The 14,868-nt window shown below is 38.9% G+C and overlaps 1 protein-coding gene across 4 annotated transcripts in view; it reads right to left on the bottom strand.

Moving 5' to 3' along the window:
• Window positions 1–14,868, bottom strand: part of ZFHX4 (zinc finger homeobox 4) — a 149,417-nt gene that overhangs the window by 5,923 nt on the left and 128,626 nt on the right. For all 4 annotated transcript variants that reach the window (XM_048287246.1, XM_048287249.1, XM_048287247.1 and 1 more), the window contains exons 6-9: window positions 13,205–13,338; window positions 12,848–13,048; window positions 10,381–10,498; window positions 4,169–9,565 (exon numbers count right to left, since the gene is read on the bottom strand). In XM_048287246.1, coding sequence (XP_048143203.1) covers window positions 4,169–9,565; window positions 10,381–10,498; window positions 12,848–13,048; window positions 13,205–13,338 — 5,850 coding nt within the window. The remainder of the gene's footprint in view (window positions 1–4,168; window positions 9,566–10,380; window positions 10,499–12,847; window positions 13,049–13,204; window positions 13,339–14,868) is intronic.

Below are 14,868 nucleotides of genomic sequence, written 5' to 3'. Positions count from 1 at the left end.
GATTTTTCCGATTTTGTTTTATTCTTAACGTCTTCAACCCTTGTACATTTTGCTGTCTTCAATCTAAGCACACTGATGATGCCCAGAACAAGCAAGATCTATTCAATTTTCCAGATATTCTTTGGAATGTTTTGAAATACACAGAATTCAGTCTAATATCCAGACAGATTGCTTTAGAAAAGTGCAATCCACTTGTTTTACTGGAAGTTAAATGTAGAACTGAGGGTTTCCAAAACTAAATGAAAAAAAACTGATGAAGCTAATGGTCAATTTACAGACATGAGAGATACAGAGTGCAAAATGCACTAATCATGAACAAACATTCTAATCCTGCTAACTCTTTTAAGTGGCTATCAAAGAGGAGAGACTTCTCTTTCACTTGGAGGAATTGGAGGGCTAAAAATATAAAAATGAAACTGCTACCAATGGGCCAAAAGCAAAGAGAGAACAGAATTTAATGCACTAATAATAATGGAAGCCATTGCTGCTGAATCAAATTCCTCTCTTGATAAGATTTCAAAACCCACTAAGTACATACTACCCAGTGATGTGTGCATTCTTGGAAAAAGCTGCTGTGAATCTTCAAGGCAGCACAGGCTTAAGTGATGTGCAAAGAACCTATGGTAATGATGATGACATTAAAAGGTTCATAGAACCAATATTAATAGCTAGAAGCAAGATGAAGCACTAGCTTTCTGCAAGGGATCATAGGCAAAAACACAAAGCTAAGAAAAAAAAAGAGAATGTGGATTTTAAGAACAGATGAAAACAGCAGGTGAACTCTTCTATCTACAGTCACCTAGAAAATAAGGAGCTTGAAGAACAAAGATGAGCTGGAACTAAACTTCTGTATGAATTAGAATTCCACCAAATAACTCCTTATTAGGAATTATGCTGAGCAAACACTGCAGTAATTTTCAGACCTTGCTCAGCATTTGATGCCCATAAGATGGTAAAATTACATTATCTAGAAAAATGTATCCCACAGGTGAGAGGATTGTGACATAATCTCAGAACTACACAATAATTCTGACATTAAAACCCACTTGTTTAAGAAAAAAATAACTGAATTTAAAGTTAATAGATCCTTTTATTCAGAAATGAAGCTATCTTATTTCACAAAATCTAATAATATTCACAAATAATAATCTAGTTTAAGCACTATATAAAGAAGATAAAATGAACTGTAGCTTGAATCATTCCATCTTTTGTGAATTAGCATTATTTTCAAGTGTTTCATTTCAAACCTTTTATAAAAGCAAGTACTGCATTTAAAAAAGCATAGTATTTTCCAAAATTTAGCTGAGTTTTCTGTATTTTGGAAATCCGTAAAAAATTCCGGATGGACGAACATGGAAGTGGAATCCCTTAGAAACTCGTATTAACCAGTGAAACTAATCAGGGTTATTTCTTTGTCTAGCATGAGGAAAGAGAATCACAAAAGAGAATATTAAGTATGATGTTTACGATTAGGTTTCAACAGTTCCCTGTCTGAGTAAACACATTCATTCTTTCAAATTGAGGATCTTACTAACGTTAACATTGTCCCTTGAACAAACGTGTAGGACAGAATGGATAGGCTTTGCTACAGGAGAAACAGTTACCAACCCTGTAAGCATCAGTGAAAACAAGTAAATATTTCAATATAAGGGATCCCAGTGAGGCTTTTTCTGAAGTGCATTTTTGGGTTTGGGTCCTAGAGAGAAGAAATTACACACTTGCAGGGGAATTCACAAGAAGCAGACTTGAACTGTAAGATAGTGAGCCGTCAGGGAGCTTCAGCAAATCCTTCATGTAAAGAATGATGCAGAGCAATTGTCCTGCTGGCTGAAAATACACATGCTGCTAGAAGAGCTGTTGCCAAGGAAAAGCTTGCTTGGAAGCTTGCTTCCAAAAAGATACTTCTTAAACGGTTCTTAGCATCAAATATGAATGTGAGCTATCAGACAGAGCAGGGTAGAGAAGAAAATAGAAATGGGTTAATTAGGTGCAGAAAATACTAGTGTTGAGTACATGCTGGAGCACATCTAAGTACATTACTGTTTTTCTATGATGAATGATTAAAATAATCTTTTTTTTTTTTTTCTTTCCACTCACTATCACTGCTCCATTATGTATCATTAGGGAATGGAGATTTATGTATGCAAGTATTTTCCAGGCAACAAAAGGGGGATGTAGGGGGTATTTAGCATATGGCAGAAGAGAAAGTTAACAAGATTCTAGTAGCTGGTTTACACAGAGGGCTTTGCCCACAATGGGCTAATTAACCTTAAGAAAATGAAAGATGAAAGAGGGTAAAAATCCATCTCAATTGGCAGTGCACTGTGCATGATATCAACGAAGAGATAGTTGGTGAAAATTAGAAAATCTGAATATGGAATTGTTATGGAACAGTTGGCCTGTAATCATGCCTTTTGTATTATTAACAGGACAATTTACAGACTTTGAGGCTACATTGATACTAGTGAGTTAAAGAGTATCAGTGAACATTTCCCAGAAACTGAGAGTAAACCATCTGTAAAGTTAAACAGTAAGAATGGTTACGGACACTGTTTTGGCCTGGGCCAACTAGCCTCCTCACAAACAACTCCTGAGCACAGCTGAGAGGCTACCATGGGTCCATGATCATTCCCCGGACACACTTTGCACGGGAACTTCCTGGTGTTGAACTAAAAGAATATATTCTTTTAGCAGTATATAAATAAATTTCTTTTAGCAGTATAGATAAAGCCTGAGTTTTCTGAAGCCCTTTTTACCTGAAGGTCAACCTAGCCAAAGCTATTCAGCAAAGTTATATAGAGAAACCATATCTATAATTTTAATGAACAACAACCAGCCATTTTAGGACCAGGACACTGTATGCCATTAAGAAGGAAATACAGCAACTTTATATTTCCTTTATATGCAATCTCTGTGCCAATAACTATTTGACAAAAGCCAGAGGGCACACAGCCAGAGACTCCATTGTGGAAGGAAAGCTTCTCTGATCCAATGAAGAGAAAAACAAGATGCTTTGACCACCACTTAGGGAAACAATAACATGATCATCATCAATCAAAGTAGACCTGGGTAGTAGAGAAGACATTGCTACAGTCTCAGTATGTCTAATAACACTGGTGATTAAGCCTCTACTTTATGTGCCAAAGTGTGTTGCTTTCTAAAGCAAAGTTTAGAGATCAACAGCAAGTGGGATTACTGGATAAAATGAGATGAGGGGTCTTAACCAGCTTACTAACTCTTCTCTGCACATATTTGATACGAATATGCAAAGCTAGAAGATGAATGGGAGAGCTTCAGTCTGCAAGGCTGCAGTCACAATGAACCTAGACTGCAAAACTGGAGCCTAGTTCAAGAAATAAATTAGGTTCATTCTTTGAGGACCAAAAAAATCATGCTGCAGAAAACTTGATTCCTTAGCATCAGTGAAACTTATTGCAAGAAGAAGTGCTTTCCAATGTGAGCAAAACCCAGAGTCAAATGAGAGTTAAAACTGTCAGTAAAATGAGTTAGATGTTCTGTTAAAAGTGCAAGCCCAAATGAAGTGGTACATGTCTGCAATGACTTTATAAACTCCTGGAATTTGGATTACAATTGAAACTGCCTTTACAAATCACCTTCAACAAACCCTTTTATATTTTAGCAAGCAATTATTCAGAAATATAACAGAGGGTCCTGGTCAGCATTTTATGTTAAATATTTATTCTGGATTAAACAACAGGTTGGAGTGGTCTAAGGGGTGAACCAATTGCCTGATGAACTGATAATGTGAGAATCTATTTTGTGCTTCATGAGATATTACATTAAATATTTGCATACAAAAATTTCCATACAAAATTCTAACCCATGTTTTGACAAAAAGAGTATCATTCAAAACAAACAAATAAGTGTAACAATTATATATTTCTATTGCTTTTGTTAGAAAAACCTAGCATGGGCTAAAAATATTTCTCTCTCTTTTTTTTTTTTTGAGAAGTCAGATATATCATCCAGGCTACAGCAACAGTAGAGAAATGTACTGAGTATACCTCACAGGAGTACTTTTTAGCTATCCACGACAGTCTAATAAGCATGATACAAATGCATAATATGCTTTGCCTTAGAAGGGGATGGTGACTGTGCAAGATGATCAAATTAATAAAATGAGAAAATCATCCCCTTATAGACTTACTGTTTGAACTTTGTGGAAATCCAGGTAAGGAGGATGGACCATTCATTCCAGGCAGAAGAACAGGAGGAAGGCCAGGGAGTCCTGGATAAGCTGCTGGCAAACTGATACCATGAAGAGAACTGCTGTCCATCATGCCTGGCTGCTGTACTGTTAATCCTAACACATCAGTAGCCTTCTTTATGCGATCCAATTCTTGCTGTGCCATCAGCTGTCTAACCGTTGTAGGAGCTAAATAATCTTTCTCCCGGTCTAGCTGACTTCCCACAGTTTCTCTCACTTTTGTAATATGTTGTTTGGAAAAGATATGATCTCTTATGGACAAACGTGCAGAATATTTCACGCCACATAGAGAACATTCTGGCTTTGTCCCATCAGGTCCAGTCTGATTTATCATGAATGGTTTCCCTATGTTAATTTTGAATTTCTTTTCTTTAGCCCGGGCATTCTGAAACCAGACCTGAACCACACGTTTGGGCAAACCAATCTCATTCCCTAGCATTTCACATTCCTGCATGGTTGGAGTTCGGTAGTCACTAAAGCAAGCCTTGAGAACTTTAAGCTGAAGGTTACTCATTTGTGTTCGGAAACGTTTGTGGCCTGGCCGATCACTGTTTTTGGATTTAAAGGGATTGCTAGCTCCAAATGGGTTAGGTGAACTTGGATCAGCTATGCTTGAAGTTTCACTACGATCGGCGTTATCATCAGGGTCATCAGTAATGTAATAACTTTGGTCATGGTCGCCATCTTTTTCACTGAAGTGTATTGAAGGGCTTGTTAGGGAAAAGAGAAATTTATCATCAGTGTTCTCATTTGTAGGTGTAGTTGCTGCTTTTGGTAATGTGTCATTCACGAGCGGTTTTGGTTCTTTGGGGGGTGATGCAGGTTTTGCATCCCCTGAACTGCCAGTTGTGCTTTCCATTTCATTGTTCCCCTCATCCCCTGTTGTGGCATCACTAATTGCTGTATTAATTGATGAAGTCTCATCAAAGTCAGTCTTGTTTTGATCATATCCAGAGTCAGCAGGAGGAGCATTCAAATTTTCTATATCCTCACTAGACTCTGCTTTAAAAGAAGAAGGACTTAAAAGGTTCTTCGGTGACATTTCTGCAGTTTTGCTAACAGGGGTTGATACAGTGGAGGCTAATTCATTTTCACTTGATAATTCAGTTTTTGCTAATGACAGTGATGGGTAATCAAAAAATATGTACTTTTGTGGACTTTCTCCTCCATCTTCATTTGATATTAAAGGACTCGGAGGCAAACTATAACCGGCCTGTTTTCCTTCATTCCAATGTCGGGAGCGGATGTGACTTTCTAAAGCTGATTTTGCTTTAAACAGAGCTCGACAGAAAGGACATCTTTTATGGGACTGGGCTGGACCAACTGCACGGAATTGTCCCTTTCTTTCTCGGGCTCTTGTGTTCTGAAACCAGACTTGCACGACTCTCTTTTTCAGTCCCACTTCACGTGCAATATGATCTAGCATCTTTCTGGTGGGATTGGAATCTAGCAGATACTTTTCATAGAGTATTTCCAGCTGCTCTGGAGTAATTGTAGTTCTTAAACGCTTGTCACGATGTTGATCTTCTCCACTGTTTCCTCCTTCCTTCTCACTACAGTTATTGTCTTCTTTATCATCTAGTTTTCGTTTCAGGGAACCAGAAACTGTAGCAGGGTGTGCTGTATGTGATGAGCCAGTTTGTGGTGGCATCTGAGTAAGAGAACTGTTAAGTAACTGTCCAGTCATCAAAGGATTATTTGGGTCAAATATCATGTAGGGCATATCCATTGGTCTTTCTAAAAACTGGGAGTGAAGAAATTGGTTTTGGGCTGCTAGGAAATGCATGTGCTGGTGCTCTTGCCAAAGTTCTAGAGTTGGAAAGGCAACTGTACACTGATCACACTGATACTGTAATAACTGAGGAGGTAGACTGTTCTGTAGAGAAGTCATTGAAATTGGCAATGGACTGGAAGGAACAGGTGTGTTTTGTGATGCAGAAGGAGGTCTCCCTACAATCTGGGATTGCTTTTGTTGCGGTGGTTGAGAAGCTGAGGGCTGGGGGTCAGAAGATGTTACTGGAGTGGACTGTACTGGTTTGGTGCTTTGGGAAGTTGTATCTGTTTGCTTAGAGGTGGTTTCATTTTGTTTTGGTTTTTCTGTGGACTCCGGTTTAGGAGAAGCCTTCTCAGGTTCTGGTTTGGGTGATGGAATCAAAGGAGTACTAGAACCAGAGCCAGAGCTGGCTGCAGTGACTGTCAGGCTTTTTGACGAGTCATTTTGGCCAGAAACTGTACAGTTCTTATACACTGTTTGATCAGAGGCATCCATAGAGTCTTCAGTTTGGCTTTCATCTTGAGCATCATCATCTTCATCTTTGTAACACTGCTTTTTCTGGTGTGTAATTAAATCAAAGATCCTGGGAAAAACCACACTGCACTTTTTGCACTGATACTGCATGTTACTGGTTCGGATGTAACGCTCATTCGTCAGTTCCCTTTTCTCATTGTCTTTAGTTTCAGCTTGATTCTCGTAACTTTTGCGAGCTTTTTGTCGTGCATTTTGGAACCATACGACAATAACTCGAGTAGGTAGGTTAAGCACAGTTGAAAGCTGTTCGATTTCATCATCCTTTGGATAAGCATTTGTGTCAAAGAAGTCTTGGAGGACACGAAGCTGGTAGTCAGTAAATCGAGTCCTGGATGACCTCTTGCTGAAAGATGCATCAGACTTGTAGGGTTCTACAGCCGAAGGTTGAGGGTCTATTCTGATATCTTCCAATACGGTTATAGGAGGGTTGCTGAAGTTATATGGAGAATCCTTATTTCTCTGTCGTTCTTTAAACAGCGTATTTCGAAACCAGTGCTTGATAACTTTCTGTGAAAGACCAGATTTCTCAGCCATTTCTTGGATCTGCTCTTCACTTGGAGAATTGTTAATATCAAAATAAGCCCGCAGGATTTTTAACTGGTCATCTGTGATCCTTGTACGTGGACGCTTGAATTGAGAGTGCCGCAGGAAATTGGGATCTAATCCCAGCTGCTGCTGGCAAAGCTGGGTAAGATCGGCAGATAAAGTATCCATTGGTGGCAGCTGGAGGGCGAGCTGAGGAGGCAGTGCAGGATGTTGCACTGGCTGCATCATAATTGGAGGGAAAAGTGGGAGATCAAGTGAAACGGGAAGCTGGACTTGAGGTGGGGCTGATGGTGGTGGTGGTGGAGGGGGTGGAGGTGGTGGTGGAGGAGGTGGTGGTGGAGGTGTAGGTGGTGGAGCTTGCAAAGGTGTAGGAGTTGTGTTTTGAATTTTTCCAGCTCCAGCTGAAGAAGGCTGAGAAGGAGTTGGAGGAGGAGGAGGAGGAGGTGGTGGAGGAGGTGGTGGCGGAGGTGGTGGTGTTTCTGGAGAAGATGGAGAAATTGGATAAAGTTTGTCATATGCCTCCCTGTACTGTCGGGCAAATTTTTCTAACGCTCCATATGGAAAAAAATGTCCATGCACATGTTCTTGATGACTCTTCAGAATAAGAATGTTGGAAAAAAGCTTACTGCAGGTTCCACACTCCAGTTTGTCTGTGTTTTCACCATCCCCAGTCTTGCTTTTTTTCTGCACTTTTTGTCTGTTCTCATTGTACTGGATAACTAACTCAAACCCGAAGTTCTCCAACAAAGCCTTGGCTGCATTCCCCCTTGCTCCAGAAGCTATTCTGGGTGGTGGGATGGCTGGTTCTGAGCATTTTGGCTTCTTCATGTCTTTGTTTTCTTTTAGTCCTTCATTCTCATTAGTAAATTCTTGCTTTGGCTTCTCATGTTTTTCAGAAACTTCTTCTGACTCCTTATATGATGGCATATCCTTTATCAGCTGGCAGTCTGTACTTACTAAGGTATTTTGCTCTGCTTTCATCAGCTTACTACTTTGCTGCTGCTGCTTTTGGGACTGAAGTTGGGGTTGGGTGGACTGATACTGCTGTGCCTGTTGCTGCAGTATCTGTAGCTGGGTTTGGCCAACATGGTGCTGAGTTTGTATCTGCTGCTTCAAATCTTCAAGCAGTGATCCTGTCATACCAGCCATTCCAGGCATACCGAAAGTGGCAGAACCAGGCAAACCCAGATCTGGGCTTAAGCTAAATTCTGTCCCAGGTATATAGAATGGGAAAAGGAACTGAGGCTGTTGAAACTGGAGCAGTGCTTCTGGTGTCATTGGAAAGTGAGGCAAAAAAGCTGGATTTAGAAACTGCGGTTGAAAGAACGCAGCTTGTTGTTGCAGTTCATGCTGTAGTTGCATTTGAAGTTGTGCTGGTGACTGGGGTGGGTGATGTGTAGGCTGAGCAGAAATTAATTCAGAAGCTTGCTTTTTATTTAATTCTTTGGCATCTAAGTGTGTTTCTTTGCTGTTAACTGCTGGTAAGCTCATAGATTCTAGCATTCCTTGGCTGGGGCTATTAACATTCCCTGCTACACTATTTCCGCTACTTATATTACCACTTGGTTCTAGTTTTGCAGCCCTTGCCTTGGTCTGATGAAGCACAGATCTCATATGGATTTCCAGTGTAGAACTTTGGCTATATGCAACATTGCAAATGCTGCACTTGTAGGGTTTGTTGTCAGTGCTGCTGTTGGTTTCTTGAGGGACAGGACTTGATGCTTCCTGCAAAACCTTTTTGAGTTTATGCAGATGGGACACCGAGTTATAGTGGACCAAGAGAATGTTCTTTTGGGTGAAAGACTCTTTACACACTGTACACTTATATGGGCGAGATGGATCTAGAAATTTTTCCATAGTAAAATTTGGCCCTTTTCTAAAAGGTAAGGTCCGCTTTGGTTCTGAGCTCATATCATCTGGAATAGAGCTACTATCGCTTCCTACAGGACTTGCTTTACCTTCCTGGTCCATCTCATAATCTCTTTCTATTTCCTGTTCTAGTGCATGATCATCTTGTGCCATACTTTCACCTTCTGCCCAGAGTTCACCATTGACAGGTAAAGATGCACACAGCTGCTGAAGCTCAGCTTCATTGAGTTCAGGGTGGCCTGCTTCCAAGTGTTTTTTTAAAGCCTGGAATGTACGGAAACTGCGTTGGCAAAGGCTACACATGGTAGCCGCCCGAATAGCGTGATACTGGGAATGTATCTGAAGCTTCTGCATAGTCTTAAAAGCCAAGCTACAATGGTTACAACGGTACTTATAGACATGGCGGTCAGAAACAGACAGCTGTTGCTTCTTCTGCTGCTCATTTAGCTGGTCTGTCATAGAGTCAGTGGTCTTTGTATCTTTACTGCTGCTCTTATTCCAATCTGGTGTTTCAGTAGATTCCTTAGGTGGCTTCTGTTCCTCAGTCTTAATTTCCATTCCAGGTTTTGATTCATCGATCCCAGGGGTACCTTTCTCATCCACAGAACTTTCACCTAATTAAAGAAAGTGAAGTGTCTTTTACACAAGTAGAAGAGAAAGCACACAGTATTCATTTTAATTTATTTTTTCATCAGAAATCAAGAAAGGCGTCTAGCATGCCATGTTTCGGCTTAGCAAAATATAACAACCTGTCCTTGTCCCAGAAAACAAAGGAGGACAAACAGGAGGTTAAAAAAAGGAAAAAACCCATACACAACTGGCAGTGGCATCTGGCCGAGCAATGGCATACGGCTTTCCTTTGCCAGAAGGTAGGAGTTTATTGGTACAATGGGAGCACCAAACAAGAAATAGAAATAAACAGTAGGAAAGAGGGAAAGAGTAGAAAAATGGGGACAATAGGTAGGACAGATGATTAGAAAGAAGATGATAGTGGTTGGAGAAGAGAGGGAGAGGCATGCTGTGACAAGTAGCAAAGTTTACCAGTGCATAATACAGTGAGTGTCCAGGATCAGAAACCTACTATTAATTAAGGAAATTAAGACAAAATCACTTACCTAAAATTCCACATCAATGGTTAAAGTGTCACTGTTTTTTGGGACTGGGTCTTATTTGCTGGTTAAACGAGGAGGATCTTGCCCTCAAAGTGGCTAGGCACTGCTGTTTGATTTTACCTCCACCAAAAGCAAACAGTCTGGCATACATGTGCATTCTACTAGCTCATCCAAATTCAGACCCTTTGCTACATTTATCTTTTTACGTCTGTGGCTATAAGCAAGCCAGAAAAAGATTCCCTTTACTAAGTAACAAGTAGTTTATTTCTGAATTGCCCATACCTAGCTTTGACATGTCTGGGCTTTTTCTTGCATACCTGGATATTTCCCAGATCCCTCAGCTGTAATGGTTGCAGGTGTGTCACGTTCAGATTTCTCTGAAGCAGCTGCTGGCAATAGCATACTATTGGGCATCATGACATCTGGTACAGGAACCTTTGAAAACCAAGAATATGGTATTATTACAGAAAATGTCCCACTATTTAGTACTACACAACAGTATAAAATTATAATTCAAAAGATCCACCATATCTGGATGACTGTCAGTACTAAATCAGGATCCTGATTCAGTCCTTGATAATGGTTTCTGAAAAATCACAATCCAGAGCATAATGTGTCCCTTGGTGGAGAATCAACTCAAAATAAGCCACAATAAGGGGATGCTACAAAACTATATGCACTCAATATTCCATTGGTCTCAATATCACCACAAAGAAGGTTTCGGTGACTTTGCCAGGGTCATCAGATTTATCAGGGAAATTTTCCTAGGATATCCTCCAAAGACAAAGATCATGTTGAGATATGGTGACCAGTCAGTCCTTCACTGTGGGCATTCCCACTTTTCTTCACCTGTATTTTTTTTTTACACAAATGCTGGACATTCCATGAACATTGAAAGAAAATTGTGTTTATTCCAATATAGAAGTAACAACGTATTTCCATTTAAAATTAGATTTTTTCTTTTTCTTGCCTTCAGTTTCTTATGTGTCTTCTTCAGATTGCTTTACCTGTTGTGTTACACTTTCAAATTTAGACAGAAGTCTTTGAAAGATGTACTCTTAGTCTGGTAGGACTTGGTTTAGCTGAGTTGACATGAATATTTGTTCAAAATGTCATGTTTATATTTTGCTTTGATCCTTAAAACATATTCATATCAGAAATATAGGACTGTTCTATTAAGTCTCAGCAAGTTAAAGTTCAAGTTCCTGCACTGCCAGATTCTGTCTAAAGGACCTTGGGTAAATCAGTACACACTGTGCTGCAACTCCTCTTCTCTAACAGAAGCATAGGACTTTCTTCATGCAGAGGTAGAAAGATTATGCACAGAAGAGATTTCTGAGTTGTAAATAAGTAATGGAAGCTACATTCCTTATCAGCTAGGAGTAGAAATAGCTTTTGTTCCTCTAACACTGGATACATAAGAATTACATATATATATACACACACAAATTGCCTCTTGGAAAAAATATTCTAAACATTTAAAAAAACCCCTGGATTTAGTATATTTGTGATTTAAACATGGCATTAACAGCACCCTCTCATAGGACTAATGACTTTGAGTTTACTTGGGAGGGAAGGACTTTTAAAAAAAATTATGTAGAGAACTGTAAATGTCCCAGAGAAGAAAAATTTGCTATAAATACTATTTATTTTGTTGTCAGAGGGTTCAATTATGGACAGAGCATATTAGTGTTAGTAACGATGACAATTTCAATTATGCAGATTATGTTTTACAGTCTTTTTCTCTGGGAAACATTGGGGCTTTTTCCCCTCTCAGAAACATTGGGACAACTCCCCAGCACCCGATGAAGAAAGATTTCAAAATTGCTTCATTATTAGCATAGAGGGAATCATGAAGAACTTGAGAAGAAAGCTAATGCTGCTCAAAATGGAGGGGGAGATTTTCCATATTTTTCCATTTTTCTAAAAGGGTCTGTGAAAGTTAAATTTCTACTGCATTTTCCTTTCAGTGGGCCAAAATTACATGGTCTGTCAGAGCTAATTAGTAGAAAACCAAGGAAAAGAAAAGAAGATCCCCAAGTGTGTATTTGCTCATCAGCTCTAAGCACAAAGAACTCTAGACTTTCAGTCAACAGCTCTCAATTCTTTCTAATATTTTTGCCACTTGGTAGGTCTATAACCACAACCATATAAATGAAGGAGTCTTTTATGGATACAGAAATAAGTACACAAGGAGTTGGATCACTGAGATTTCCAAGTACATTTCCATCTAAGAAGGCACGGCAACCAGTCAGTGTGTCTCAGGAGGTCTGTTTTGTAACTGAATTTGTGCTCTAATAACAAATACATACTAGGCCTGATTGTGGTTTTACTGACATTGTTTTGACTGGATATTTGAACTGCTACTTCACAGAGAATTTCAGGTAATGCAATGCACAGTTGAGGTATACACAGGAATCCTTCTACATTTGGGAACGACATTCTTCAGGGAGTTCCTATTATTTTACAAATGGAAGTCACAATACTTCTGAGACCTGGATATTATTAGACCAAACTTTCAAAGTCATGCACTTAGAGACATGGACTGGCTTGACCTTTCCAAGGTTAATGTCAATGAGGAATTAGAGGCTTTTTGCATCTGTGAAATCCACCTTCAGCCCTTTTCCCAAGGGATAGCAGTCACTGGATGAGCTGACAAGAGAACCTAAGAGTCCTGACCCACTCCCCTCCTCAGGCTACCTGAATACTACGTCACAACAAATACATTGCACACAGGCCCAAGTATGTTTGTGTAGCATGTGCAGCAGTATTTGGAGCACTTACTGTCATGAGCAGTTTCTCCACACAGTCAGGGGACACACTGTGCAGATGGGTCAAATGAAGCTGGAGATGCATTTTGTTGCTGAGGACATCTTGGCAGAGGGGGCAGCAGATAACAGGTTGCATTGAATGCTGTGACAGGACATGCATCTGGATACGATTTGGGTCCCTACCATTGTAGTTACAGTAAGGACATTGATAGAACTGGAAAAAAATCAAGTTAAGATGCAGGCTATTAGTCAATGTGCTTTTTATAACTTGCTGATATAGCTATTTTAACAGCATATCATCTCTGTTTCATTCTTGTGTTATTTGAAAAAGAGTTCTAGAATGCAATTAAATTGTTACATTTCCTTTTACCTGCTCATGACAAAATTTATTGTCCTCTGGAGGCTTTGATTTTTTAGCTGCACCATCCTCTTCTTTTGCCAGAAGAAGCTGTTGTGCCCCTACCACAGTGTTCACTTTTGGTTCCTTCTCTGGTGTGACTATTCCTGTTTTGAAAACATAATTTTTAAAGAACATATTTTAAACTTTAAAATATCCTGGTTTAAAAGAGGCTCTGACTTCAAAGGTCTGTATTGTCTTTGAGGGTCTTTTTTTGTTTGCTTGCTTGTTTTTTAAACTCTGAGGAAAAATAAAGTTGAATAAAACAACTCTGGTACGCACAAAGGTGAAAATACGCTTTTATCCTTGATACTCTATAAATACATTTCAAAATGGACTCTTCTCTACTGTTTAGATAACCCTAGGTTGCCTTTAAAGATTAATCAATAATGTTCTTTCTCTAGCAGCTCAGTATGAATTTGTGTATTACATTAAAACAAATCAGCTTTTGCTTAAAAAGCCTGTTTTCCAAAATAATTAATTTGCTGCTGTTTAATTACCCTCTCTCTTTTCTAAACTGTCTGAGCAATATAATTATTGTGCTGTTTTGATAACTCCTGCCTGGTTACTATTCTGAAGCTAAATATAGCGAGGCTTTAAAAGAAATACTGTGGAGAATAGGATTTCAGAGCTAACTTAATATTAATTATATACAAAGATCAGTCATTTGGGATTGCTTTAGATGTTTACACTGTGAATTTTTATAGTCTGGCATTTGTGATCAAAACCAGAATATAATTGTTTTCTATAGATAGTTGTACTATTAAGTATTAAATACTATATTTAATATTATGCCTGAGCTAGCTGTGTAATGTGGCCCAGTCTTGCACACATCAAAGAAAAGAGTGCAATTCTAATTTCCCAGTCCATCAGAAAATTCTTTCCAGCGTCAATTTGCCAGATAATCTCTTCTGCTAGGCTGGATATTACAAGAGCATTGGGTAGGCATGTCACATACATCTCACGACAAACACAAAACCTCATTTACCAACCATTCCAATCTCATCATAGTGCGGCATCATCTGACCTTTTTTCTGCTGTTTATTATGAGTATTTCTAATTTTAACTTTCAATTTTCACCATCTTCCAGTCAATTTGCAACTAAATTATTTCCAGGGTGAGGACACTATCACTGGACACTGGGTGCAAATACATCTTGAAATGCAATGAAGCTAAACCATTGATTGCTATCAGACCCAACGTAAATATATAGTCCAGGGGTAATCTGATTGTATGCTGTGCATGAAGATTTATCTTGATTTTTTTCAATCCACATAAGGTTCATATAAATGAACAAATTGCACCTCATTGCACAATAACCTAGGATTAATTTAAAAATAAGGTCATGGACATTTTGGCAACAAAGTAAACATGAACAAAGAAAACACAAAATCAAGAACTTTTTATTATTGTTATTATTTTCATATAGACTTTGTGCAGTGATCTTATAAAGACAACATTAAAGAGAAGCAAAATAAGAGAACAGTTTTCAAGGTAAATATCAAATCCTCCTGGTAAAATAATAACCAATTGAAAACGGAATCATACAGGGACATTTTCTGAAGGGCACTTTTTTAAAAAAAACCCATAAAACATATTTTATGACTCATACATTAATGGTGCTTTCCCCACACACT

The sequence above is a fragment of the Corvus hawaiiensis genome, chromosome 26, assembly GCF_020740725.1.
Source record: "Corvus hawaiiensis isolate bCorHaw1 chromosome 26, bCorHaw1.pri.cur, whole genome shotgun sequence".
In the NCBI taxonomy this organism is placed as follows: domain Eukaryota; kingdom Metazoa; phylum Chordata; class Aves; order Passeriformes; family Corvidae; genus Corvus; species Corvus hawaiiensis.
The sequence above is the reverse complement of the archived record's forward strand: the minus strand, read 5'-3'. Positions and strand labels throughout refer to the sequence as shown.